General features: G+C 37.9%; 1 protein-coding gene across 1 annotated transcript in view; it reads right to left on the reverse strand.

Moving 5' to 3' along the window:
• The window catches only part of LOC140244044 (tRNA endonuclease ANKZF1-like), a 17,955-nt gene extending 11,727 nt beyond the window's left edge, over positions 1–6,228 (reverse strand). Inside the window, exons 1-7 of the mRNA XM_072323695.1 lie at positions 6,072–6,228; positions 5,012–5,088; positions 3,894–3,990; positions 3,057–3,343; positions 1,885–2,000; positions 1,379–1,477; positions 20–168 (exon numbers count right to left, since the gene is read on the reverse strand). Of these exons, the coding sequence (XP_072179796.1) occupies positions 20–168; positions 1,379–1,477; positions 1,885–2,000; positions 3,057–3,343; positions 3,894–3,990; positions 5,012–5,088; positions 6,072–6,228 (982 nt within the window). The remainder of the gene's footprint in view (positions 1–19; positions 169–1,378; positions 1,478–1,884; positions 2,001–3,056; positions 3,344–3,893; positions 3,991–5,011; positions 5,089–6,071) is intronic.
• Positions 6,229–25,901: the final 19,673 nt, after the last annotated feature.

Consider the following 25,901-nt stretch of genomic DNA (forward strand, 5'->3'; position numbering starts at 1 on the left):
TCCAGGGCGGGGTTCTTGCCCCCAAAGAACATGGCCTTGTTGTAGGTGGGCACTCTAAGGAAAATCCTGTGGCAGGCAACCAGGTGTGTCTTCCAGCTGGCCAGCAAGTCCTGGACCTCCTGGTTAAGAGCCGCCTCATTGTACCGACGGAGAGATGCACCTAATGACCTGTGGACATTAGAGATGGGGTTAATGGTCAGTGGCAGCCCATCCATCAATTTGCAATGCATTGTGGAAATCTATGACATAATTTGGCTACTTGCAGCTGAAAGGTATGATTCATGTGAAAATACATGGTGTAAATCTTTTTATTTTTTGTTAATATCTGGGAATGGAAATAAATATATGAGATAAAACAACATGAAAAAACTAGAAATGTCGCTACGGCGACAGTCGCTACGGCGACTGGTGTATGCCTCCGCCATAGTGCATGGTTCTCCTAATAGGTCTATAGTACAATGTCTTGACAATGTGTGATGACAGTTTCACACAATTGGCAAAATATTAAAATGACAGGTTTGCCACAAATGTGCTGAATGTTCACTTTCGTAGAACTAGGTTCAATTGGATGAATGATTAAAACGTCAGAGTGCAGGTATTTGGGGGAACTGATGACTTTTACTTGACTTTTGACCCTTTTATAAGTTTATGCATTGAGTAATTTTCAAGGTATTGAGAAAAAGTATAATTTCAGTATCAAATGGTAAAATAGTATTATCTAAACCCGGCCTTTGACCTTTGACTTCACAGTTCCAAAGAGAATCACTGTTAGGTAGAACATGCATAAATATGTAAGTTTCATGATAATACCTTGAGTTACTTTTGAGATATGGAGGAAGAAGTGCAATTTAACACTTTCACTTGACCTACGACCTTTTGACCTTTCACCTTTTGGCAAGAAACTTCCCACAGAATATATATTGGGTTATACATGCATACATCAAGTTTTAAAAAAAATCCTTCAGGCACTGCATAAATATAAGTAGTGATATTTTGAGGAGTTGACCTTTGACCTTTGACCCATGACCTTTGACCAATGACCCCCAACTTCCCTAGCTAATCACTGCCCATCGGTACGTGCATATATACTAAGTTCCATGAAAAACATGAAATTTCAACCTTTTTTTCACAAAATAACCTGTGACCTTTGACCTTTGACCCCATGACCTTAAAATCCAAACAAAGTATTATCACCCCAGGATATACCCTCATACCAAGTTTGATGCAAAACCACCACACGGTTCTTGAGATATCGACAAAAACAAAACGGGACGGACGTACGGAGGGACGGACGGACGTACGGACGACCCGAAAACATAATGCCTCCGGCCACTTCGTTGGCGGAGGCATAAAAAAAATCAAAGAGGAAAATACTTACTTGGGAGCATTGCCCTTTGAATCCCGCACTGACTGTACCGTCCCTCGCTTTGCGCGCACGGTGTAGCGATGAAATGTCTTGTGAACTACGACATCAGACCTGTAACAGAAAATTAAGAAGTAGGGATAAATGTATATTGTTCATGATGTACAAGCGGCATTCCTCATAAGCTCATGTACCACTACCATGCATGTTATTTGCGCATGACTGTTCGACTGATATTTCTTCTTTTTATTGCTTATCACTCTAATCACCTACATCATAAATGTTGTAGGTGCACTGCTTATGAATTAACGAAGCATTATTTAATCATATTTGAAAATTATTATGATTTCCTCCTGAAACAATCGTGCAATTGACAAGAAGGTAAAAGCTTTAAAAGAGAACCAGTGACAAAAGTAGTTACACACACAGAAAAATACAACATACCGGGTCACAATAAGTTTCATGTGTTCATCAGGATGGACCAACTTGATACACATTTCACCAAGAAATGCCTCCCTTACCCATCATACACTGCGGCTGCAAAATGGCCACCCCCAGTCATCATTATGGCCCATTTCCTGTTGGAGAGGAGACCCAGTCCTCTGGAGATTAGCTCCGAGTGGCTCGATGGTGAATCCTGAAATGGGAACAAACTACAGTCATGAGGAGACACCAGTACACCCAATAAAATATTTGAATCTACTACACAAGTAAAACAACAGAAATCTTTTCGGAAGTTTTGGAGGAAGGATACGTAAAATTTGTTTAAATATAATTCAATAAATATAAGTAATTCAATAGCTTTCAGCAGCTTGCACAAAACCAAGTGAAATTTGAATTAAAATGTCATTCCACAGCACTCGGCTTTACAGATTGTATTTGCCTGTGGAAACTTGATCTCTGTGGCAACTCCAAGCCTATTCCTAACATACAGCAAAAGACCCCCACTGATCAATGATAACAAATTACTTTTCACTTCTATCCAAGGTTCAGGCTCTACCTAGGCACACCAAAGGCTGAGAAAATACTCTTTGTATGTATTTAGATACTGACACAACTCATGGAAGTAAAAAATATTATACATAATGCCCTATGCATGTATGCTGAGACTGTGCACACATTGCTACTATAAAGAGGGGTGTATGCTTCTATACTACACTATTCCTATTGGATTTTGGACATTTGGGGGGCTGTGAGATATAGAAGGTGACATCAACCATATTTTCAGCTATTTTCTTGTTGTTTTAGCATGACTCTATGGACCGGAATGTGTGATGGGAAGAAAAGTATGAAGGATTAAAAAATGAATACAATGGTATACATTTGATGCATTTTTACTTCTTATAATCTGCTCATGTATTATTCACACATGTCATGCAGTTCGATATCATTTGCATTGTGAATGCCAGTAGAGGGGGAATTTCTGTATTTCAAAGACAAAACATAGAAAATATATTCTTGAATCTTGAATCTCTGCATAGCTGCTGGGTGAAATTTCTTTCTCTTAGACAGAGTGGTATCAAAACAAGAAAAATGAATAGTGGCCCCCTCCAAAAATGTACATGTAGCATGGACAATAAGCAAGTATGCAACAAAAATTTAATTCCTGCTTTATGTCAAACTTCTGTTTGCTTGATAATGATATGACTGATGATCCCATTTTAGAGGTTCATATTCCCTAATAACGGCTTACCCTCTTGCCGTGCACTATACAGCGATATATCGACACAACTTGTCCGTCCTCATTCTCAAAGTAAATCCTGGGATGCCTTCTCCCGTTTGCTGCAGATTTCTTCTCACTGTTGGTGTCATCGTCATCCTCATCGTCGTCACTGTCATTTCGGGGCAGGTGGTTGGATGCCATCATCAGAGGTGACGACGTGCCAAGGGCGTGGTTGCTATGGTGATGAGAAACGGGAGACATGTCCACGTTGTCTTCTGATGAGGAGTCCCCACTGCCTGATATACTTGATATATCGTCTAAAAAATTTTAAAAAAATTTAAAAAAAATAAAAAAGACAATGCAAACACAGTCATAGTTGGTGTACAATATTCTGTATTCTTTGATTTACATACATTTATTGAAACATTATGATGATATCATAAGTTTTTCAAGTTTGTTAAATTTTTAATTTCTCAGATGTAATTGCCTACAGATATGACAGCACTTCTTCCATCTTGGTAGCAAATGCTCTCAAGTACCAATGATGCCTATGGCACCTTTGGGGAACAGGTATGACCATAATGCCACTATCTACAGGAACTTTTCATTTGAATGCAGACTTCATTCTTTAGGTTCAGTTTTCTACCTTTTCCTACAGATTTAGCTATCAAGGCATTCTTGAATACATATCAGGGATGACATGACATCAATTTGAAATGAATCAAAAACATACTAGTATGTGTTGTAAGCGTACATTATATTTTGATATTCTGTTCAATCAATACTAATGTGTCATTAAATAACTCTTAAGACATATGTCTGAAAAAAACAAACAAACAACAATGTCATGTTCCATTGCATTCTTACCTCCCAACTGTGCAAAAGCATCTTCAGAAATAGTCTTCAATCCCATCATTCTCCGCTTCAGGTTGAAGCGATGCCAATCCAGTCGGTAGTGCTCTTTCTATGTGTACAAGAGAAGAAAATCACCCTTAATACACAACACATTGGATGACCTCATCTTTCTTTTCATCAAAGATCATGTCTTCTTCATTGCTATATTAACCTGCTTTAGGTCTAAAGGAAAACATTAAAATCTTCATGGTAGCATACAATTGAATAATAAAATTCAATTTTAACCCTAAAGGGGCCGGGCTTTTTTGGGTATGCTCAGACCTTGTTTTTCAACTTTTGTTTTTTCTTTGTTTTTTCATTGGAAATTGTCACTGACCACTTTTCTACCATAATTAGCACAAAATTAATCAATGAAAGTGATTAATTGTAAAAATAATCAGGTTTTTATGACTTTCATGACAGAGCCCTGTTTTCCATAGGAAATGTACACAAAATCACAAAATTTTGCCCGTTTTGGGGCGACATTCCGTTACAAAAATGGGCGTGGCTTCGCAAAGGTATGCGCGGACGTTGCAAATTTGGTCTCAAAAGTTGCGCGAGACTTAAACGAAGAAAGTCAAGAAGCCTCGCGACGAGGCCTTCTCGCGTTACAGAATTATAGCGCAAAACGTCGCCCTTTTAAGGTTAAAGAGTAAATGCTGAATGAGACTTACCGGTACTCATACATGTGTACTTTCAGCATTTGGAAAATTTCTTTAAGCCATATTAATATGACACAAATTAATATTTTCAATAATACATTTAGAAAACATACCAGTAGCTCAATATTTCTGAAACAGAATCTCTTGAATGATTTTTTCATCCCTACATATGTTACTATTTTTGGTTTTTTGCATATCTTGAGCATGCAATGGATGTTCCAAGTGCCATCTCAGTGCTAGGGTTGGCAATAGTGTTATTTCTTTAACAGTGTTAAACATGTCCTTCAAATTAGCTTCTATGGAATAGACCATTCAAAATGACTTACACAAATCTGCAAATTTTTACATTAAGGGGAAAAAAGTTGAACTTTTGACACACTTTAATATCATACACTCCATTCAAATATCTTCTTTTTTTTAATATAGTACCTGTTGTTCCCTTGTTTCAAATTTGATGTCACATAGTGAACACAGCATGGCTGCTGATACAGTGTAGACTTCTGGTTCTATAGAAAAATGACACAGAGGAAATACAATAAAACAGCTGCATGTTGTGAGATGAATCCATGCACTGAATGGTAAACCTGTAATTTGCCCTGGAATTTTGTCTTGTTTACTTTGGATTAAGAAATAAAACTTGGATATCCTGACTGTCAGTAGACTGAACATTAATGTGTGCTATGAGCAGACATTCATGTTGAAGGACATAGTAAAACTTTGCCTCTGGATGAGTGAAATCACTGAGGAAAATCTGACCATTTACAGAAGAGGTATAACTACCAGGGTGTCAGAATTACATAGCTTAGATGTAATTGCCATTTCTGGACACATACCAGGTACACTGCAAGTGATCAGCTGGGTCATCCATAACTGCAATTAACTGTAAATTCTTTCATAAGAAGAGGATGAATCAATGCGTAGAAAATATTTTGTCAAATCGAGATATCTGAAAGTGGTCAGCACAAGATCCAGGTACATTGCGGGTGATTTTGCGGACAAAATGGGAAGTCTTGCCCAGTAGATGGCAGTATTCTGACATTGAACGTGATGTCATCGGTACAGGCCAGCTTTAAATTAATTCCTGTCAACCACTTTTTTTTTTCTATTTGTTTTCATACCAATTTCATGTTTTTCACTAATTTCTTCATTTCTTGTTTTTCTTTGGTCTTCTTGATATTCAATGCACCATAAAGAAAGAGACCACAATAATCAGTATGCAAGTCTACTGCAACAAACTTCAAGGGTTTTCTCCCTGCCCTTTAGAAATGCTGTGTTTGTGATATTGGTGTGGTCTGTGGAATGAGCATCATGAGAGACTCAACACTTTGACATTTGCTGACAAAATCTATTTTATGATTTCGACAAGTAGCGATATTCACGCAAGTGTTGGCAGGGCTGGTCTCTGTGGAAATTGCACATTGGGTTATTCATATTCAATACCTTTACCTCACAGCAGACAGATGATAATATCTATAGTGGGCCAACTCACCTTCCTTTACAGTGACATCAGGTTTTACAGGCTCATCAAAGAAATCTTCCGACACAACGTTGGGCTGGAGAGAAGATAACTTGATGCCTGCAAAGAATTTCCAGGCCTTCCCTTTGTCTGTCAGAAGGCAGCTGCCTTCAAGCTTGTGTTTCTCCATGATACGTGTCAGAGATTTCTGTTAGAACAAGCAATCTTTAAGGCTCACAACAGTGCATACTCAACAGCACAGAAAAGAAGAAGAAGAAGAAAAGAATCACAGCACATCACATCATGGACATTGAAAATAATAGTATTAGGCCTGAACATTAAACAGATGACAATCAATTAATTTAAAAACAGACGACAATCAATGTGACATCAACATCAACCATCACAAAGCAATCACTTTTTTCCATGAGAATGCGTAATTTTAAAATGACTTTTTATAGTATTTTACATAGAGCTACATTTGTAGTTCTACTTCTACACATACTAGAAACAGCAGTTTGAATAGTTTTTTCGTAAACAAGCACCAGACAGGGCCTACACAAAATCAAATTATATCTATAGTATGGTAGATTTAGTAGGTGCTATGTTTTAAATTAAATCAACTTTAACTTTGGCACTTGTTTGATAAACTTGTGAGTGATGGAAAAAAAAAAAGAATTCTAATCGGTTCAGAGGAGAGCAACATTTTGAACAAAGTTGGACCAAATATCTGAATTCAAAATCATTGTCATACAATTACATAGTGTATTCTTAGCAGCTCAAGCATTTTAGAATTCCATCCATATAGAGTATCCACGTGAACATTTGGATATGTCATATTACATATGATTCAAGTGTTCATGATTTTGCATGTTCTGTTCTCTTTGTTCAATGACAACATTATTTGATCAAGTTACATGTGGTCATAAGTTTAAGTTGTATTAAAGGACAAGTTCACCTTCATTAACATAAGGATTAAGAGAATGCAGTAATATTAGTCGAACACATCAGTGAAAGTGTGAGGAAAATTTCACAATCGATGCAAAAGTTATGAATTTTTAAAACTTTTGTGTTGGAACCGCTGGATGAGGAGACTACTAAAGCTCGTGATGTCATATGAGTACAACAGTATAAAGAAAATGTAAAGAAAATTCAACATATTTTCACTTTTTTCGCATAATAAAAGAGCACTTGACTTGCCTCTTTCTAAAGGCAATGAGAATAATATTACCCATAACATATGTCAGTAACGAGTCAAGGGAATGTGTACTTTTTTCAAAAGATGAAATTGTGTGAACTTCTCTTTATATTTTCCTTATATTGTTGTACGCATGTGACATCATACACTGCAGTAGTCTTCTCATCCAGCAGTGACTGCACAAAAACTTCAAAAATTCATAACTTTTGAATGGATTGTCAGATTTTCTTCAAACTGTCAATGATGTGTTCTACTATGTGCTGTGTTCTCTCAATCCTTATGTTAATGAAGGTGAACTTGTCCTCAGGAAGGTGTCAAACTAGAAAGAGGTTAACTCTTTCAGCCAGAGTGCTTAGCATATTCTTGGAATAGCTTGTGAGCAGAAGCTGTCTAGGCAACATCAGTTAATACACCTTCTCAAATCACTGGAAGTAGAAATAAATTTAATCCAGATCATCCTGGCTACCGCAGATGGCATAAATTGACCACCCACCTCCTGGATCGATAATTCATAAATATAATCAAATGGAAATATTTATTGGAACTCCTCGGGCTCAGGATTGGATCCTCTGAATGAACCTCTACAAGTCTTTACCTTACTGGGCGTCATCATGGGTAATTCAGGTACGGTGTACAAAAAAAAAAAATGATTTTGATAGCTTTGCCTTGGTATTTGGGCTTGGCTTTGGCTTGCAACGAGCAACGTCAACATGCACAAGGACATCATCAAGGTCAGCGATCTGCTCACTCTGTAATGTTGACCATAATGTTGACATGAAATGATCGTGACTCATGACTAAAATCTGGTGATTCCCAATTTCAAAGGGATTGCTCTTAAAGCTCTGATGAACATTGAAATATTCTTAGACCTAGTAATATAAAGACAACCTCAAATCACTGCCACAATTCTTCAGATGCACTTTCAACTTACATAAATATCAACACATGGGACTAATTGATACCAAGCAAGGACTACCAAACCGGCCGGGAATTACTTACCAATCTGTTTCCGAATGAATTACTGTCAAGAGTACGATCCTGAAGACAAATGCTTCCAATGTCGTCTTGCAATTATCGACAAGTTCTTCTTGAATTTCAACTACAAGTGTACCGTATCTAACTCGTTAGTCGCGAAGGGGGCAGTGATTGCTTGAACTCTGTCGCCTCCAGAGCGCGAGCACACACCTCCTGGAATCGGTTCGCCTTGTTTCGAGGGAGCATGCATGAGCCACCGTTGCACAAGAGTTCAATGACTCACCGGATCAAAAATAGCACATTTTCGGCTACGACATTTCCATTTGTTGCGCAAGGGAGGCTGTGTTTGTGTGGCCTGTGTGTGAGAGTGAGCCTGTGTTGGGGAATGTTCAAGGTTTAATTTAAAATCATATACCTTGTATTTTTCAGAGGAGCCTTACAATACAAGCACTGCTGCAACCATGGCTACCTTGTCTTTCTTTCCTCTCAAACTCTACTCTGCCACATTCTTGTTTATTTTTGTCTAATTTCTGTACTGTGTGTTGATTTCTATTGCAAGAATATATTTCTTTTTTTTATATAATATCTTGAAGAGAGACGAATAAATGAACCTGAACGGCATTTTGGTTGGAAGATGAAAGCTTTTCACATGGAATTTGAAGGAGCTATTATTTGATTGGATGGTGATTTAAATAGGTGATTTTTTGAGTGAAAAGAACGCGAAGTCTGGCTTTGCGGACCCTTGGACAGAGTTTGAGCCGAAGAACCCGCCTTGGAAATTTGATGGATGAAAGGGTACATTTCACTTATCCAGCTATTTACGGATTTTTTTTTTTTTTTTTTGAATTTTAACACACATCTCTATGGGGAATTATTTACCCGTGTGAGCCCTATAGAGTATGCATGTAATGCACAGAAGTCAATGGGAAGTATCCATCCCATACAAGATTTGCTGGTTTATGTTGATATTTTCTGTCAAATCTCTCCCTCCCACCCCCTTCCCCCTCTCCTTCCCCTACCTCCCCCCCCCCCAACTCTGCTTAACTACAATTTGCTTTCTTATTATGTTCTTGTGGTACTAGATTTTGTACATGGCAGTCATCAGTATCACACAACTTTGAATTACTGTGGTATGTAAATGTATTTCTTTGTTTTGGCTGTCACTGAAACAGCTCAAACTACATAAAATTAATCTGTTTGATAAATCAAAGTCTTTTACAGTACTTTGTTGGCAATAAGGCAATAAGGCAATAACTGTGCGCTTAGAAACATCTATATTAAGCGCCTTATAAATGTATTGTATTATTATTACTATTATTGATAAGGTGATAATGACATCCCCTTAATCAAGGATAACTGCCTGTATCTGTATCCAAAGGGCATCATTTTCAAAAGTGTCCATTAGAGAAGCTTAACAACCCTTCAATGTGCAATTTCTCATATGATGTTGGGGCAAATATCGTCAAAAACACATTTATGATGATAAGAAATCAATTAAGAAATATGAACTCTACTATAAACCGTTGGAGCTGCCATGGCTCGGATCCTGTACATTTATTGAACAGTAGATGGCAGCATACTGTTAAAAAGTAGAACTTAAAACAATGTTATCAAAATATGTCATTATAAACATATCTATTCAATCAAATTAAAAATCACAATTTTTGTAATGACACTGTTACTCATAGCAATGACGGTTGCCATGGCAACAACTATTTATAAAGAAAAATGGCATTTTCATGAAAAAGCAAGAAAACTTGACAAGATTGAGTGGAATATTTATTACAAATACAATCATGGTTATCAGCTTATTTTTCCACTGAGTTCATTTCACATCATTTTCATTGCTATACCAACAACATGAAAAAACCTGCCTTTCGTAGAAAAATAAGTATTGCAATCGAAAGAAAAGCAAGAATAAAACAAGTCGGTAGATAATAACTTTCTGTAGAGTTGTGTGTGTGTGTGTGTGTGTGTGTGCTATTTCCTCTATTTTGGGGGTGCCGAACACGAATCCACCTGTTACCAAATTTCTAAATGACATCTTTAGCCGTCGCCATGGCAACAAATAATTTTCTCTAAAAGAACATGTATTCTTCATTAAACATCATAAAACATGCTGTAACACCAAAATAAGTCAATATAAACATCCCTTCAATCAAATTAAAAATCACAATTTCGGAATGTCACGGCTACCTCATAGCAATGACGGTTGCTATGGTAACAACTATTTTTTTTAAAGAATATAACGATATCTTCATAAAAAAGTATGAAATCATAAAAAGATTGAGTCGTATACTCATTACAAATTGCTATAATTGCCAGCTTTTTTCACCATGTTCATGCCATTTTATCATCATCGCTATGGCAACAACATGAGGATTTTTTTCCCCCTAGAACAATGTAGAAAGGAGAAGTATCTCATTAAAAAAAAAGAAAATATAAAATAAATTGATGATCAACTTCTGTAGAGTTCAATATTTTCTGCTCTTTTTTCTATTTCGGGAATGCTGAAAAGGAATCAACCTGTGGCCACTTTTCTAAATGATGCCTTCAGCCGTTTGTTGCCATGGCAACAAATTATTTTCTTTGAAAGAACATTGTGTTCTTCATTAAACATCATAAATAACATGTTAAGGCCAAAATATGTCAATATATTACACTTCTCTTAAATTGATTAAAAAAAACAACAACCAATTTTCCCATTCTATTGTTACCTCCTAGCATTGACAGTTGCCATGGTAACAATTTTTAAAAGAAAATAATAATATTTTCATGAAAAAATATGAAAATATGACAAGATTGAGTAGTATAGTTATTACAAATTACTATCAGCTTTTGTTTTCACTGTGTTCATCCATAATCGTAAGTTTCTAGAGCAATAACATGACACATCTTTAAAGCAACCTTTTGTAACATACGTACAATCTTTATTGGTCTTACTTTTTTAATTGCACCAACTTTCTTTACCCCCTCCCTTTTTTTGACCACTTTCTCTCCTATGCTTTGTTTTTGGGTTGTTTTTTTTAGATACTCAAATCTCCTCATAAAGTTGCTAATTTTTAATATCACCGTGTTTTTGGTGCGATTTGTAATCGTACGTATATTTGTATTATATGCTTTACAATTTTGCAATGCTTTTATGAATATCACTTTTTCACTTTGTTTTATACCAATCTTAAGTTTAAGCTCAGAGTGTTAGTCTTTGGACTTTCTGATGAGTGACAATAAAGACTGAGGTGAAATGAAATGAAAAGAAAAGAAATGAAGTGAAGTGAAATGAAAATGTTTCGAAGATAGGACAAATCGAAGACCCCCAGGCAAGACCATGCACTAGCAGCAAGGGTCACCCTTGGCTTTGTTTTGTTTTGTTTTGTTTGGGTTTTTTTTTTACTAGCCAGGCTGACTAGTAAGATTCAATTTTGGCTAGTCCGCAAAATTTTTGACTAGCCAACAGAAATTTTTGACGAGTCCGTCTTGTTTTAAACAGCATGATGAAATGTCAGTTTTGGGAAGGCCCGAGTACTTTTCAAATATCAAACTTGATTATAACCATCTGCCTAACAAGAATAAATTATAACTCTATGGTCTCTCCCCCGGCCCAACCCCCCCCCCCCCCAACACACACACACATGATGCTAACCTATCAGCAAATATCGTGGAATTTCGCATTGAGCGATAATCAACAAGTCTTATCTATTAATTTACTATCATAGTTGTAATACTTTTTTTGCCGTTGTACTTCTTTCATATTCATTATCATTATACTAAGTAGTTCACCATCATCATCATGCATCATCATCATTCGCAATTCATCGCCACCATGATTTGTAACTGCTTCGTGATATGTTAAATTGGCTTGCGGGTCAGGGACAAGACCGTCGGCCTTCTCGGAAATGTTGATGTTCATTTACGAACGCATACAGGCATTAATCAAACAAAAACACTCACAAGAAGTGAAGAACAGGTCGATTCTTCTTCTTTTTTATTTTTTTTTTATTTCCAAACAATCATTTCAGTAATGACAAAGGTTATATTAACAAACTAATTTCTCTGGTCCCAATGAATTCATTTTTTATTGACTACTGATATAAAGATTACAAAGAGCAAATTGTCTTGGTCCCAAGGATCTGGTCATACCGTCCGAGTCTCCACTGTATTTCGTTTTGCTTGGCGTTCGATGTTGCAAATTTCAGCTAGAGCCTACTTATTGTTTTATTTCCGTCGTTTCTCATACCTCGTTTATTACCGTTTCTTTCCTTTAACAGGGGATCCAGGGGATCCAGGAATTCCGTAAAGGGGGGGGGGGGACGATATTTCTGGTGCTACTTCCGGGTTTTAGCTCATTTTTTTTTTATTTCTTTGGTTTTAACAACAAATAAAGAGGGGACGCGCGCGCAATGCGCCACCACCTCTAGATCCGCCACTGTTAATGTCACTTTATTCATTCCCTTTATATTCCGAAGTATTTAAAAGTAATTCTTTCAAGTTTCTCGCACTGTACATGCATTTTCGAAACGGAAAGTATAGAGGTATTTTCTCCTCCGGAGGAGCCCCTCCCCCTCCTTCCTCTTCTCTTCATCATTTTCAGGATAATACATTCATTAAATGATTACCATATTCAGCAACTGTAATAATGTCTCAAGCAGAAAAAAAAAATCACACATATGCGTGGACTAAATTTCAAAGCTATCAAGTAAATAAACAATCAAATATACTCTATTCTTTTTTAATAAGCTTCACTGCGAAGAGTGGAATGTAATAGAAATTGTCCTACCGATCACACACTGGGTACGAATTTATTTTGCATGAATTCGATAAAAAGTTAAATGCAGTTCTCCACTTTTTTGTGTGAGTGTGACATGGTAACACATGGAATTCATGTCGTTATGGTAACTGACAAAATGTAAGCCAGTGCTATGTATCATTTCTAGCTCTCATAGAGTTAAGAAAATTGCGTTAGCACTCCGTTATGACAGCCTTTGCCATGACACTATTTTCAAGAAGATACTGAAAATGTGGAAAATCTCCCATCTCCCCCTCACCCCCCCCCCCCCCCCCCCCGCCTCCCGATCTGGTCACCCCTGGATTCACCATAATCAAACATAAAATTTCGGGCATTAATGTCTCCATAGCACTAACTTAACTGTATCTTTTTCGGTTTGAGAAGATTAAAGAAAATCCAGAGTTTAGGGACGCTGAGGCGTCACCCCCCCCCCCCCCCCCGCCTTCCTTCATCTGTGGTTGGGGCTCATTTTAACAAATTAAAATCATATCACCATAAACATGCTATCTGCCAAGTTTGGTGAAAATCCGTCATAGATTTTTCAAGAAGATGCTGAAAATGTGGAAAAACTCCCTCCTCCCCCTCCTCCCCCCAAATCTGGGCACCCCTGGATCCCCCATAGTCAAACATGAAATTTAAGTCATTAATGTCTTCATAGCACTAACTTAGCTCTATCTTTTTCGGTTCGACAGAAGAAGAAAAAAAAAATCCAGAGTTTAAGGACTTTAAGGCTTCAACCCCCCCCCCCCCTTCGGCGGTGGGGGGGGGGGGGGGGGGTTGGGCTCATCTTAAGAAATTACGATCATATCACCATTAAGATGATATCTGCCAAATCTGGTAAAAATCCGTTGTGGAATTTACAAGAAAATACTGAATATGTTAAAAAAAAAAAAGAGGTGTTCGCTTAAGTGGTAGCTAAGACAGGTGGTACAGATGGTAATAGTTCATGCAGAGCTTTGATTGGGAGTTTCTCTTCCATCTATACATGATATTTAAGTGAAAGGAAAGGTTTGCACATTTCCCGGCGGCTTTTGCACATTTCCCGTTGTTGAAATTTAGAGAGGTTTCGCGGCAAAACGTTTGCACATTTCCCGGCGTTTGCACACTTCCCGGCGAGACGTTTGCACATTTCTCGGCTCCACAGTCCTTAGCAATCGTGAATCTCTCGCCAGTCGCACCTTTTACACAAATTTTGCCGTCTTGCGTCCAGATTTTGTACGATTTGTTCCTATTTCGTTTCCTTGCCTTCCAGAACATATTTTGAGCACGGGATTTCGTGAGGTTTTCGTTGATGTAGATAATAATGTGCATCTTCTGGGTCTTTCCCCGGGGTCTTTCTTTCGAAGGTCGAACCAGGCACCGTAGATTTACTCTTTCGTGCGGTAGCTCGCGAACTTTACGATGATGTTCCGGTGATGTCTTTAATCAGGGAGGTGGGATTCTCACCTCCCTGCTTTAATCGCTTGTTGTCAGGGGCAACCCTGGACTTCATTTTCCCATTGTTTCGCCGTGGGCCCAACCTGTGACTGAGGTCGATGTCGCACTTCTGCACCGGTATTCCAAGGTCGTCACGACACACTTTCATGATGATATCGTCTGTGCCTTCTCGTTTTCTGGGATGCCAGAGAAATTTAGATTTATTCCTTCTGGAGTATTGCTCAGCTTCTTCCATTTCAGCTTCGATGTCGTCTAGCTTTTTCTCCAGAGCAGCAATCTTTCCGTTGACATGGTCGTCGATGTCAAATAATTGAACGGACTTTCGTATAATACCTCTTCGCAGAGCGTCTAGTGAGCATCATTCATCAGCGTCGATTTGATAGACGTGACGAGCTTTGAGATGAAGGTCGAATCAGTCAGAAGCTTTTTGATAACCACTTGAAAGGCATGATAAGAGGTCAGTGTCAAGATCACCCGCACTTTGTTGAGCCGTTGGCTTTTATAGCAACTCTTCAGCTTTCGTCTTCGGGGCATTATCGGGCTTCAAGTTCACAGTGGCTCGCTTAGGATTATCAAATGCCGGCTTGGTGATTGAGTTCAGTGAAGTGTATTATAAACTATAGGCTGGTGGAGCATAATTATGCTCACACATTCCGTTCATTGGGGATCCTTGCTTCCAAAATTTGAAAGGTGAACTTGGGATAGTCCCGTTCAAGCGCGAGAACCCGGTCTCATGTTTCATTCTAATAATTATGTTTTCAAGCTAAAGAATAATGACGTGATAACCCGGGATGATAACACCGAATAAGACTTTACCCACACTTTATTCAGAAGACTGAAATTCATTTTGTTTTACCTTTAGAAAGGAGAGTTTATCTTTTTATGTTAATACGCGTTATAATTTGCCGGGATTTTTGAAGTTCATGATTACGGTAAGATATGGTGCCCCAGAATAACGGAATTGCTACGCCACTGCACTCGCAACTTTTCGTTGTTGGCTTCCGATGAGGTGTTCTTCTTGAATAGCTCGAGTGCGGAAAAGTTTTTATTTCACCCCCTCTACGACCAACTGTAAGAACTGTAAGAACAAAACCCGCCAAGTCCCAATCAGGCATCACGTCGTTGTACATGAGTGACAGAAGACAGAGGGAAAAAAAATGTATATAAAGGCATAACGAGTGTTAGTTGAATAAGAACTAGTTCGCTGTAGTTGAAAATACATTCAGAAAATACATTCAGGAAAATACCTTTAGAAAATACCTTTAGAAATTACCTTTAGAAAATACATTTAGAAACTACATCACAAATGGATGTTTGGATGCGTGGCCCCCCCCCCCCTTTTTTTTTAGACGAACTACAGTAACGGATCAAAGTTGAGCTGATGTGTGCAGCAGACTATCGATATCCCTTTCATACATTTTATCCGATCAATAGATGGTAAAGATCGGTCATACGTAAAGTGGTGAAGGCATCTATCGACGCGTAATTTATGTTTAGAGGAAGATAGATGCGATGTTTCAAGCTTGAGTTGCTGGCCAAGGGTTGCTGGTGATAAGTAAGCCAGAAATTGATCTTGCAAAGTCAATACAATCCACCCACAACGCCATTATAGAAGCAATAATGATATCAATAGCAGTGCAGCAGAAGAGAATATCCACCATATTAGTATAAAACAGCACATATTGATGTTACCACGTGCTATAATAACTCAAAATGACTATCATGACAGAAAATAATAGGCCCATGGTATCAATGATCCAAAAACATTCTAATTTCATTTGATTTTATCAATTTGATCGTTAATTCAGTCATTGTCTATATTATTTTGATTCTGTCTGCGATGAATCGCAAGGGACATATAAGAAGGATGGAGGAAAATAAGGTGATATCAATCCCTTTTGCATAATTATATAGTCTAGCCATATCGATATTAGAATTTGCACAAAAACTGTCTAAATGTTCCACTGAGAAACAATGAATAGATGGTGATGTATTAGTGATCATCAAGTGAATCTCCTTTGAGCTTTGGATATTTATAATCATTGTGTGCAATGTGTGCTGTATACATTGTCCTATCTTTATCACAATTGCAGTAATGTACGTGAAATATATGGTCCAAAGGTATCTGTTTCGCTTAGAAGGGAGACAAAATAAAAACAAATCGAAAATACAACAAAATATTGTTCGCAAATTAGGCTATTCACCTCAGTTGAAGACAGTGACACTTTGCTTTCCATCCCACGGTTGCATTATAGTGCGCCGAAGTAACAGCAGCGGTCGGTCCCACCAGTCCGAGTTAAACGTCGTTTTGCGACGGCCATCCACCTGTCGCGAGAAAAGCAAGGACCCGCGGCCCGACAGTTCTCCCGTGATTCCTAATCAGCGGGATCTGCCATGATTTTCCTTGATGGCAGTAATTTTAGCCCTCATGCTGATCCTTCAATCAGATTTGTTTGATACGCGACGATCATGCTAAGTCGCTTGTCTCACCTCCCTGCTTGTATCCAACCAGAGTAACTCGCAAACAGATGTATGTGTTGTGAGACCCGACGCTGCAAAGTTTATTCGTCTTTGTCGTGTTCTATTATCTTAAAGAAAATTACACTGCTACTCCTGAGACATGTATGTGTGTTTCTCTTCCTTTTGTGATAAACATTAGTATATAGATTTAACAAAACGTTAAAACAAGACCCAGTCTACTTCAGCAAGGTACGACGAACAACAATTATTTGCAGATGATTCTAATCTTTTCTTTTCTCATTCAAATCCTCATACATTAGTTGATGTCATGAATATAGAATTGAACAAGATAATGCAATGGCTAAGAGCAAATAGATTATCGCTTAATTTGCAGAAAACAAATGTGATGTTGTTTAGTAATACCCTTGATAAATTGCCACATGATATAATTTTTGAAAATGAAGTGATAAAACAGGTTTATTCTGTCAGATTTCTTGGTGTAACTGTAGACAGTAAGCTTTCTTGGAAACAGCATATAGATTGTATATGCCGCACTATTTCCAGTAACATAGGTGTAATTAATAAAGTAAAGTTTTGTTTTTCTGTTAAAAAGTTGCTAATGTTATATTCAACGTTAATTTTACCTTATTTAACGTATGGAATTATAATATGGGGAAATACACATTCAACTTATTTGGATAGATTATTTTTGTTACAAAAAAAAGCACTTCGAGTAATATGTAATACCTCTAAATATTCCCATACTGACGGATTATTTGTGGAGAATAAGGTTTTAAAAGTAAGGGATTTGTATTATTATTACCTTGGTCAATTTATGTACAGTTTGTATAATAAGTCACTTCCTTCAGTTTTTGAAAATATGTTTAATAAGAATAAAAATATTCATAAATACCCCACTCGTCAAACAGATGAATATCATTTGCCCCTTACCCGAACTCTATTTACAAAATCCACGTTTATCTACAGTGGCCCAAAATTTTGGAATTCCCTTGAGAAAAATATAAAAGATTCCATTAGTTTGAAATCATTCTCCAGTAATTTAAAGAAATATTTGATTAGCTCATATGTACCCCATGATTAGTTTGACTGTTTGGAATTGTTGTTCTTTTTCCTTCTGCCTGTATCGAGAATGTTGACCTGCCCTTCGCTCTCTCTACTCTCCCTCTCCCCCTCCCGCCCTCTCTTTCCCTACTCTCTTCTGTGTGTGCACAATGTATGTGGATGCATACATGTGTGTGTACGTGCGTGTGTGTGCGTATGTGTATGTGGGTACGTGTGTGTGCTTGTGTATGTGTATGTGTATGTTTATGTGTATGTGTGTATGTGTATGTCTATGTCTATGTGTATGTGTATGTGTATGTGTATGTGTATGTGTATGTCTATGTCTATGTGTATACATGTGAAAGCGTATACACTGTACTTCATGTAACCATCCGATTTGATTGAATGAAAACTGTATACTTTCAATGATTAGCTTGTACGGTACATGTATCGTTGTATTGTGTTATAAAGTCATATATAATTAATGTATTGTAGTAATGTAACGTAAGTGAGGGGACTGCAATCTACAAGTTCGCTTTTTAGCAGCCCCTCAATTTCCATTTCCATGAAGTTCTTTTAAGAACCAATATGTATTATTATGTTTCAATATATGTAATCGTGTCAAAGTGTATTACCTGTGTTTGATTGGAAATGAAAAAAAAAAAAAAAAACATGCATGTGAACATGCATGTGTAAAATGAAATGAAAAAACTGATTCGATGCTGCCGATAGAAACATTGAAAACACTTTTGTATAATTTCAAAACACCGTAAAGCATGCCATTGTAGTAGTCGTTTCCTATATAACTAACTTTAAAAAAAGAAGAAGCAACAACATGGATAGTCGTAGCTGATTTGTCGTTACAGTGGATAGAGATGATTGTTACTCTTGCTCCGGTATTTCATACAGTGTTTTAGACGGATTCGTTGTAAGAGCTGATTATGTATAATTAACCGTCGGGGACACTTGTAAAGTCTAATGTATGTGCAAACAATTGCCCCATATGGTGAGTTGATTTTGGAACAATAATTCCCAGATGGAAATTATAATTACCGCCTACAATGCAGCTCATCGTCACCCAGACATTTATAAGAGGAATGGTGCGCGGACACATAATAACTTCGTGCAAGCGTCCAAATCCTATATGCGTCAGAAATCAAAACTGCAAGTATTCCGCATTGTAATTCACCGCAGTAAACACGCTTTACTCATGCTAGTTTCCATGAACAATTACAATCTACTTTTTGGTTTCCAGTTTGCTCTTTTCCATGAAAAAAAATAAGAATCTATTTGCTTCCAGTTTACTCAATCACTGGCTTTGACTTCGCGTGCCAAACGTTCTATCGCGATCATGTAAGGACAACATCAGTCGTATTCACAAGATCAGTAAGTTGGTGAACTGTGCATTCAGGTGAAGGCTGATCCTGGCGCCAATCAAATTGCCGAAGTCGTAGTTTGCTCCATCGTTAGGACCAATTTCCTGTCAATAACCGGTTACTTTACTAGTCCGCTAACAATGTCCAATTAATGTACAAAAGGACTGAAAAAAAAACTAATGAATGCATTCTCCACAGACTGAAGGATAACTGAATTACGAAAAATATGATGTTGTAGTATTTAAACCCGACAATCTGAAAGTAAGGTCAGATAAATCTTGCAGCGAGTAGCGGGTGCATGCGAAATTGTTGACACTTTGGCAGTCTTTCGACTGGAAATATAACCAAGCTCTCAATCATTCCAATCGTGAAAGTGGCTTTGAACCGATGTGGCTTTGAACCGATGTGTTGGCTCAGTAAGTAGAGCGGCTGCCTCACAATCGGGAACCAAACGGTGTGTTGGCTCAGTAAGTAGAGCGGCTGCCTCACAATCGGGAGGTCGTGGGTTCGAACCCCGGCCGCGTCATACCAAAAGACGTTAAAAGATGGGAGTTGCTGCTACCTTGTTTGCCGTTCAACAGTTGAAAAGGTTAGAGCAACGTCGATCTGGCGCTGCTCAGTGGCTGCCGGGCCCACGATCAATTGGGCAAAAAGAATTTCCATTTTCGGACAATAAAATTTGGAGTTTATATCCAAAACAATTATTATGAATAATGATTTAACCGCTTGCAACCACCACCCACATCATCATCATCATCATCATCATCATCATCATCATAAAACAACAACAACAACAACAACAACAAATGTGATGATTTGGCAAATCACGGATGTCCTGAAAATTTACGGATAATTAAAATAAAAGTATTGTCTTCTGTCATCAACTTCTCCAGAAAAGATTACAACATATTCAATAGTTGGAGTGCAATTGATGCTAAAGCAAGTAACAAGTTTCCACTCGGTGATTCACTTTTGAGTGCACATCATATTTCAATGCAGAAAATTAGTGTTCCTTGTTTTCTTCCTTTGAGAAAATAAAAGGAAACGGTGAGCTGGCAAGAAATATAGTTTTGAATGTATCAGTGCAAGAAATTCAAAATTTTTGGTGGAGTTTCTGTCCTAATGCATAGATTTGGATGCGATGGTCCAACGTTACTATAAAAGACGCAGATATATGGACAAGCTGAGGGTATTTGACTGAAAACAAAATTTGACAAGTTGAGAAAAAATACAGCCGAACTGCGCACTGATTGGAAAATGAGAATGCAATTAACCCTCGCTACAGCGCTGCTGTCAAGGTCTCGGTTGCGTTTCGTTTCCTTCGTTGTCCCCGCAAATTGCCGCATGCCGCTGCAGCTAGACATCTCGCTGCTTGATTTCCGCGAAAGTTCATAGTCGGGCGTATCAATTGTGTTTAGAAAAAAAAAAAAAATCAACGATGTTCAACTGTGGTAAATGAGTGTAATTGTGTCCTATAAGGGCCAGAAAGCGACTTGTTCAAAGCTCGTCTGTACAGGTGCCCTCAAGCGCCTTGTTTAGTACATGACTGTGTGAGGCCCCTCCCTATAAACGGCCCTAAACGAGTACAAGGAGGCGAGTTACGGAAGGTAGTCTTCTCGTCTCACGCTCTTGTACTAACTGTACTAACGCGATACAAATCTAGAGGAGCTCATCTCTACCCCTTTTGCACACACAAAGACAAACACGCGCGCACAAACACACACACACACACACAAGCTCATATTGATCCCTCTTTCATTTTGTGCTCCCTGCATAGATGCTTACACATACTTCAGTACATTGAAATTCTGCTAGAGGCTGATCGATGCGATACTTTATGAAAATTCATCATTATTGTCCTCTAAAGGATTTTTTAGTTTGGTAAATCGAATTGCCATATTTGCCGTGACATCTGCGTTCATTTCTGCGAGTTTGATAATAATGAAAATAACAAAAATACTACTACTACTCGATACGACTACTACTACTACTAATGATAATGATAACAATGATAATAATAATAATAATAATAATAATAATAATAATAATAATAATAATAATAATAATAATAATAATAACAATAATAATCATCATCATCATCATCATCATCATCATCATCATCATCATCATCATCATCATCATCATAATTATCAACTCCAGACTAGGCTCCAAATGTAAGAACGTGATATCGGTTAGGTGAAATTATAGCAACTACTGTTGAATTTTGATAGGTATTCTCATCCGGGGCCCCGTTTCGTAAATCTTGTTATCAGTGACAACTGCAGCATTTCTATGAAACATTTGCTCTCAGCCAATCAGATGCAGGGATTTCAGTAGCTTGTCACAACTATAACAACTTGTCCCTGGTAACAAGTTTTATGAAGCGGGGCCCTGGTCATTCACATTGGATGCCATATTTGGAGTGGGGAGGGGGCGACTTTCGCGGGTAGTGAAAGGCGATAATTAGCAGAATGAACTGCACTGAAAATCGAGACGAGTGTTAATTGATCTGGAGGGTGATGTTTGTTACTCCGAAGGTTCATTAATTCGAAAATGATAGAGGTTCGTTATTCCCAAACATGTAAATTTCTTATACCTATCGGAGATTTGTTAATCCGAAAGTGAAAAAAAAAAGTTTCATTAATTCAAACATTTTTTTTTGTGGTCTGAGGGCTCGTTATTCCGAAGGTTCGTTAATCCGAAAATGTAAAGGCGGTGTGTATAAACGAACCTTATTTCTTTGGATTAACGAACCTTCGGAATAACTTACCGTTTCTTCTCCTTTTTTTTTTTCCATTTTCGGATTTACGAACCTTTGGAATAACGAACCAGATTTCATTTTTGTATCAACAATCCTTTGGAATAACGGTCCTTCGGAAACACGAATCTTATCTCACTTTCGGAATAACGAAGTGTAACCATTTCTGGACACACCCATCCGTCGCCATCTGTTAAACATCGGATACATTTTACAGTTACTGCATGCAGACACTGGTACAGATTGCCTTTGGTACAGTACAGTACACTCCTGTTCACGGTTATAACAAAATCCCGGTTACAACGAAGTGAAAATTCAGGTCACAACATTATCCGCTTTGTTTCTTTTTTATTGATTATTTTGTTCGGTTATAACGAATTTTCGATATAATGGAAGAAAAATGCTATTCCCGAGGACTTCGTTAAAACGGGAGTCCACTGTACTTTCTCATGCACAATATTCATGCATCATCTCAATTATACCACATCACGAGGCAATACACATTCTTTGTCAACAGCCCGTCAGGTTCGTGGAAACATGCAGGATGAATGTATTGCAACTGATTGACAATTAAATTGCCCTTCATCGACGTAAAGAATGATGAATGTAGGGGAAAAGATCGTAAACGCAAACAGAAAAATTCTTTACGAGAGTGCAAGGTATAATGCGATATGATTATAAATCGTAATCATTTTTATCATTTATCACCGGGAGATAACGTCTTTAATTGATGTAATGGATAACAACGACATGACATGAACTAAAATGCATTTTCTTTTTTTGGAGGGTATATGACTATAGCGCGTTATCAGTCAAGGTAGCCAACCATTATCATTGGAACTATACGGAGAGCAAGTGGCCGTCATCAGCATAATAATGATTATTATGGATAGCGTTTCTATGTTCCGCATGCAAGCTTATCATGTTGATTTATAGTCCTATCCCGAAATTCTTTTTTTTTTAATGGCGAGTTTGATAGTACACAACGATTCATTCAAGAATGAGATGGCAATGATTCAAATCGAAAATAGGCATTGACGTCGCATTACCACATTGCACTGGTAGCTATCATGAAATAAAAAGTGCACAAGTGCGTCTTTTGTGGAATTTGTGGAATGTAGAATTTTGTCGTAATAATATCTTTAATTCAGATTTTTATACATTTGCCATGTTTGAATGATAACAACAAATGATCTTCAACGTTTCAGTAATAATAATAATGATAATGATAATAGTGGCCTCTTATAAATCGCTGAAAACCATCAAAAATGATTCTCATGGCGCTGTTACATAACCAGCATGAACAGTACATAATACAACTATACGATGATTAAGTATCTATGACAGGCCATATCCTTGATGTTTGTTAATGAATGGATATGATCTGTTGAAAATAATGAGAAAGGTAATGATGATGAGTCTTTCCACTTGCCTCCAAAACAATTTTTTTTTTTCAGATGACCAGCAGGAGGCGCAAGTGTGTTATCAAATTCGATTCGAACTCACGAACTTTTTTATTTATTTTTACTCACTTGTTCAGTCTTACTTCAGCAGGGTATAATAGCCTCATCAGTAGGTAGGTGCTGTTCTTACTTGGGACTCTCCACATACAATCATAACCTATAACAAAACAATGACATTTACACAAAGTACAACATACGTGGACAGGTACAGTTTTTCCACTGATCCTGAATATACAATCACAAAGTAACTATACAATGACATTTATAAACATACTAATCAAACAAACGATAATACCATGGTGGGCCTATGTATCTTGAAAAAAAAGACATAAAAAAAACTTTTGAAAATTTGGGGAACATATTGGGAAGAGATTAGAGGAAGGTGTGATGGGCTCATCAACAGACCGAGGAAGTCACAATCGTTTTTGTTTTTGTTTTGTTTTGTTTTGTTTTTGTCTTTATACATTCCACCTTGTGTTGTCCCTTTTGGTCAAATGACATTTAAAATACTTTAAAGATTTACATTATTTGTTCTACGTATGTGTGTTCCGTTCCTTCAGTTTAAAAAAAAAAATGTTACAAGGCATAAGGTTATGTTCAGAGGCCGTTGTCCAAGTCAAGCGATTTACTGATATTGATAACGGTCTCTCCCACCTGTACATGAAATTCATATATCATTTCACATGATTATAAACTTGTAATGTGAAAACTTGTTTGTATTTTCATGACTTGTGAATAATATGTTTGATATTGTTATACTTATTTTCTGTTATGTACAAGTGGAGAAATAAAACTTACTGAAACTGAAACTAAAATACTGAGGAGGTAGACTTTAGTTGACACCTGCTGAGAGGAAGGGGTGTGTTCATTTCTCCAGACTGCCAGAAGGCTGAAATGTTGTCAGATACGTGAATGGCATTAGGTACATGTAGAAGTAGAGGAGTGTACTAGTAATGCCCTGGATAACCTCATCCCCTACTATGCCTCGAACCATGCACCTAAGATCAAACACAGACAAGACCCAGCTGTGTGCTCTCCATGTAAGGGACATACAAGCAGACCATCAGTTCCATGTCAGCTAGTATCGGAAGCATCCCCCAGTGCACCTCAATATCCATCTATATTAGGTGTCACCCCAGAGATAGGTCCCTCACTTTGATACAAGGACCATATCATAATTAACACCAAGGCGAAGGTGGTATCTAGATACAGTATCCTCCGGAAGCTAGCAAACACCAAGTGGGGATCAGATGCCAAAACTATCCGTTCTGCGGCTATCGTCTTGTGCTTCTTAGCTTCTAAGTATTGTGCTTCTCCTGGTTGGCGTAGATCAGCCCATGCCGCCAAAATCTACCCAGCTTTAAATGATGTCTGTCGAGCCATTAATGAGTGGCTGAAACCCACCGGTGCAGAAGAAGGTGCCATCCTAATGAGAGAAACTAAAGCAGGAAACCGACCTTTGACACCCCTGTTTGATCATACTCCAACAAGAACAAAGTTGAAGCCATTCCAGACACAAACTTCATCCATTCAGAGAGTTCCATTCGTAATAAGCCTGATATCCAGCACCTGGCCCTGTGGAAAGACCATCTCGCCGAAACCTCGCACAAGGTGCTCAAGGGATGCATGACCACTCTGGTCCTACCCGAATTGAAAACTCCTATCGCCCGCTGCAAAACCCAACCTTGTTTACAAGGTGGGGCTACAAAGGTGACGGGAATCATAGTTGCCATGGTGGTGAGGAACAGACGATGGAACATCTCGTAGCCTGTCCTCGCCTACCAACCCCTTGTAGGCCTTCCAGTGAAGGCAGAGATGCCTTGTCCCCCTGAGCAAGAACGTGTGTGTGGAACATTGGTCAGGACAGAATAATGTAGTGACTCGAGAAGACGAAGAAGAAGAAGAAAAAGAAGAAGAAGAAAAAAAAAGAAGAAGAAAGAGAAGAAGAAGAAAGAGAAGAAGAAGAAGAAGAAGAAGAAGAAGAAGAAGAAGAGGTTTAGTAGCATCCTCCTTGTGGTCTTCCTTGTCTTTAATTGTGATTGCATTAAATGTGCATCGTTTTTTCCGCCATTAAGCATCCTTATTTGGTTTGTAATAATGCTGTGTTTTTCACGCTCAGCAAGGCGAAACGGCGGCAAATTCCAATGTGACTATGACTGCCACTAATCCTACGCATTAATGCGTCACATGCATTAGGGCTGTGCCAATCATTGTCACTCACAGCTCGCGTTGGTGTACTTCACTCCCTTTCCAATAACGTATCTCCTTTGACTAGAGCGGAGAACGTCTTGACAATGATGGAATTTTCAGACAATTTTATGCGATGCCATTTTATACGTGTGTAAACA

Source organism: Diadema setosum, chromosome 20 (genome assembly GCF_964275005.1).
Source record: "Diadema setosum chromosome 20, eeDiaSeto1, whole genome shotgun sequence".
NCBI lineage: Eukaryota > Metazoa > Echinodermata > Echinoidea > Diadematoida > Diadematidae > Diadema > Diadema setosum.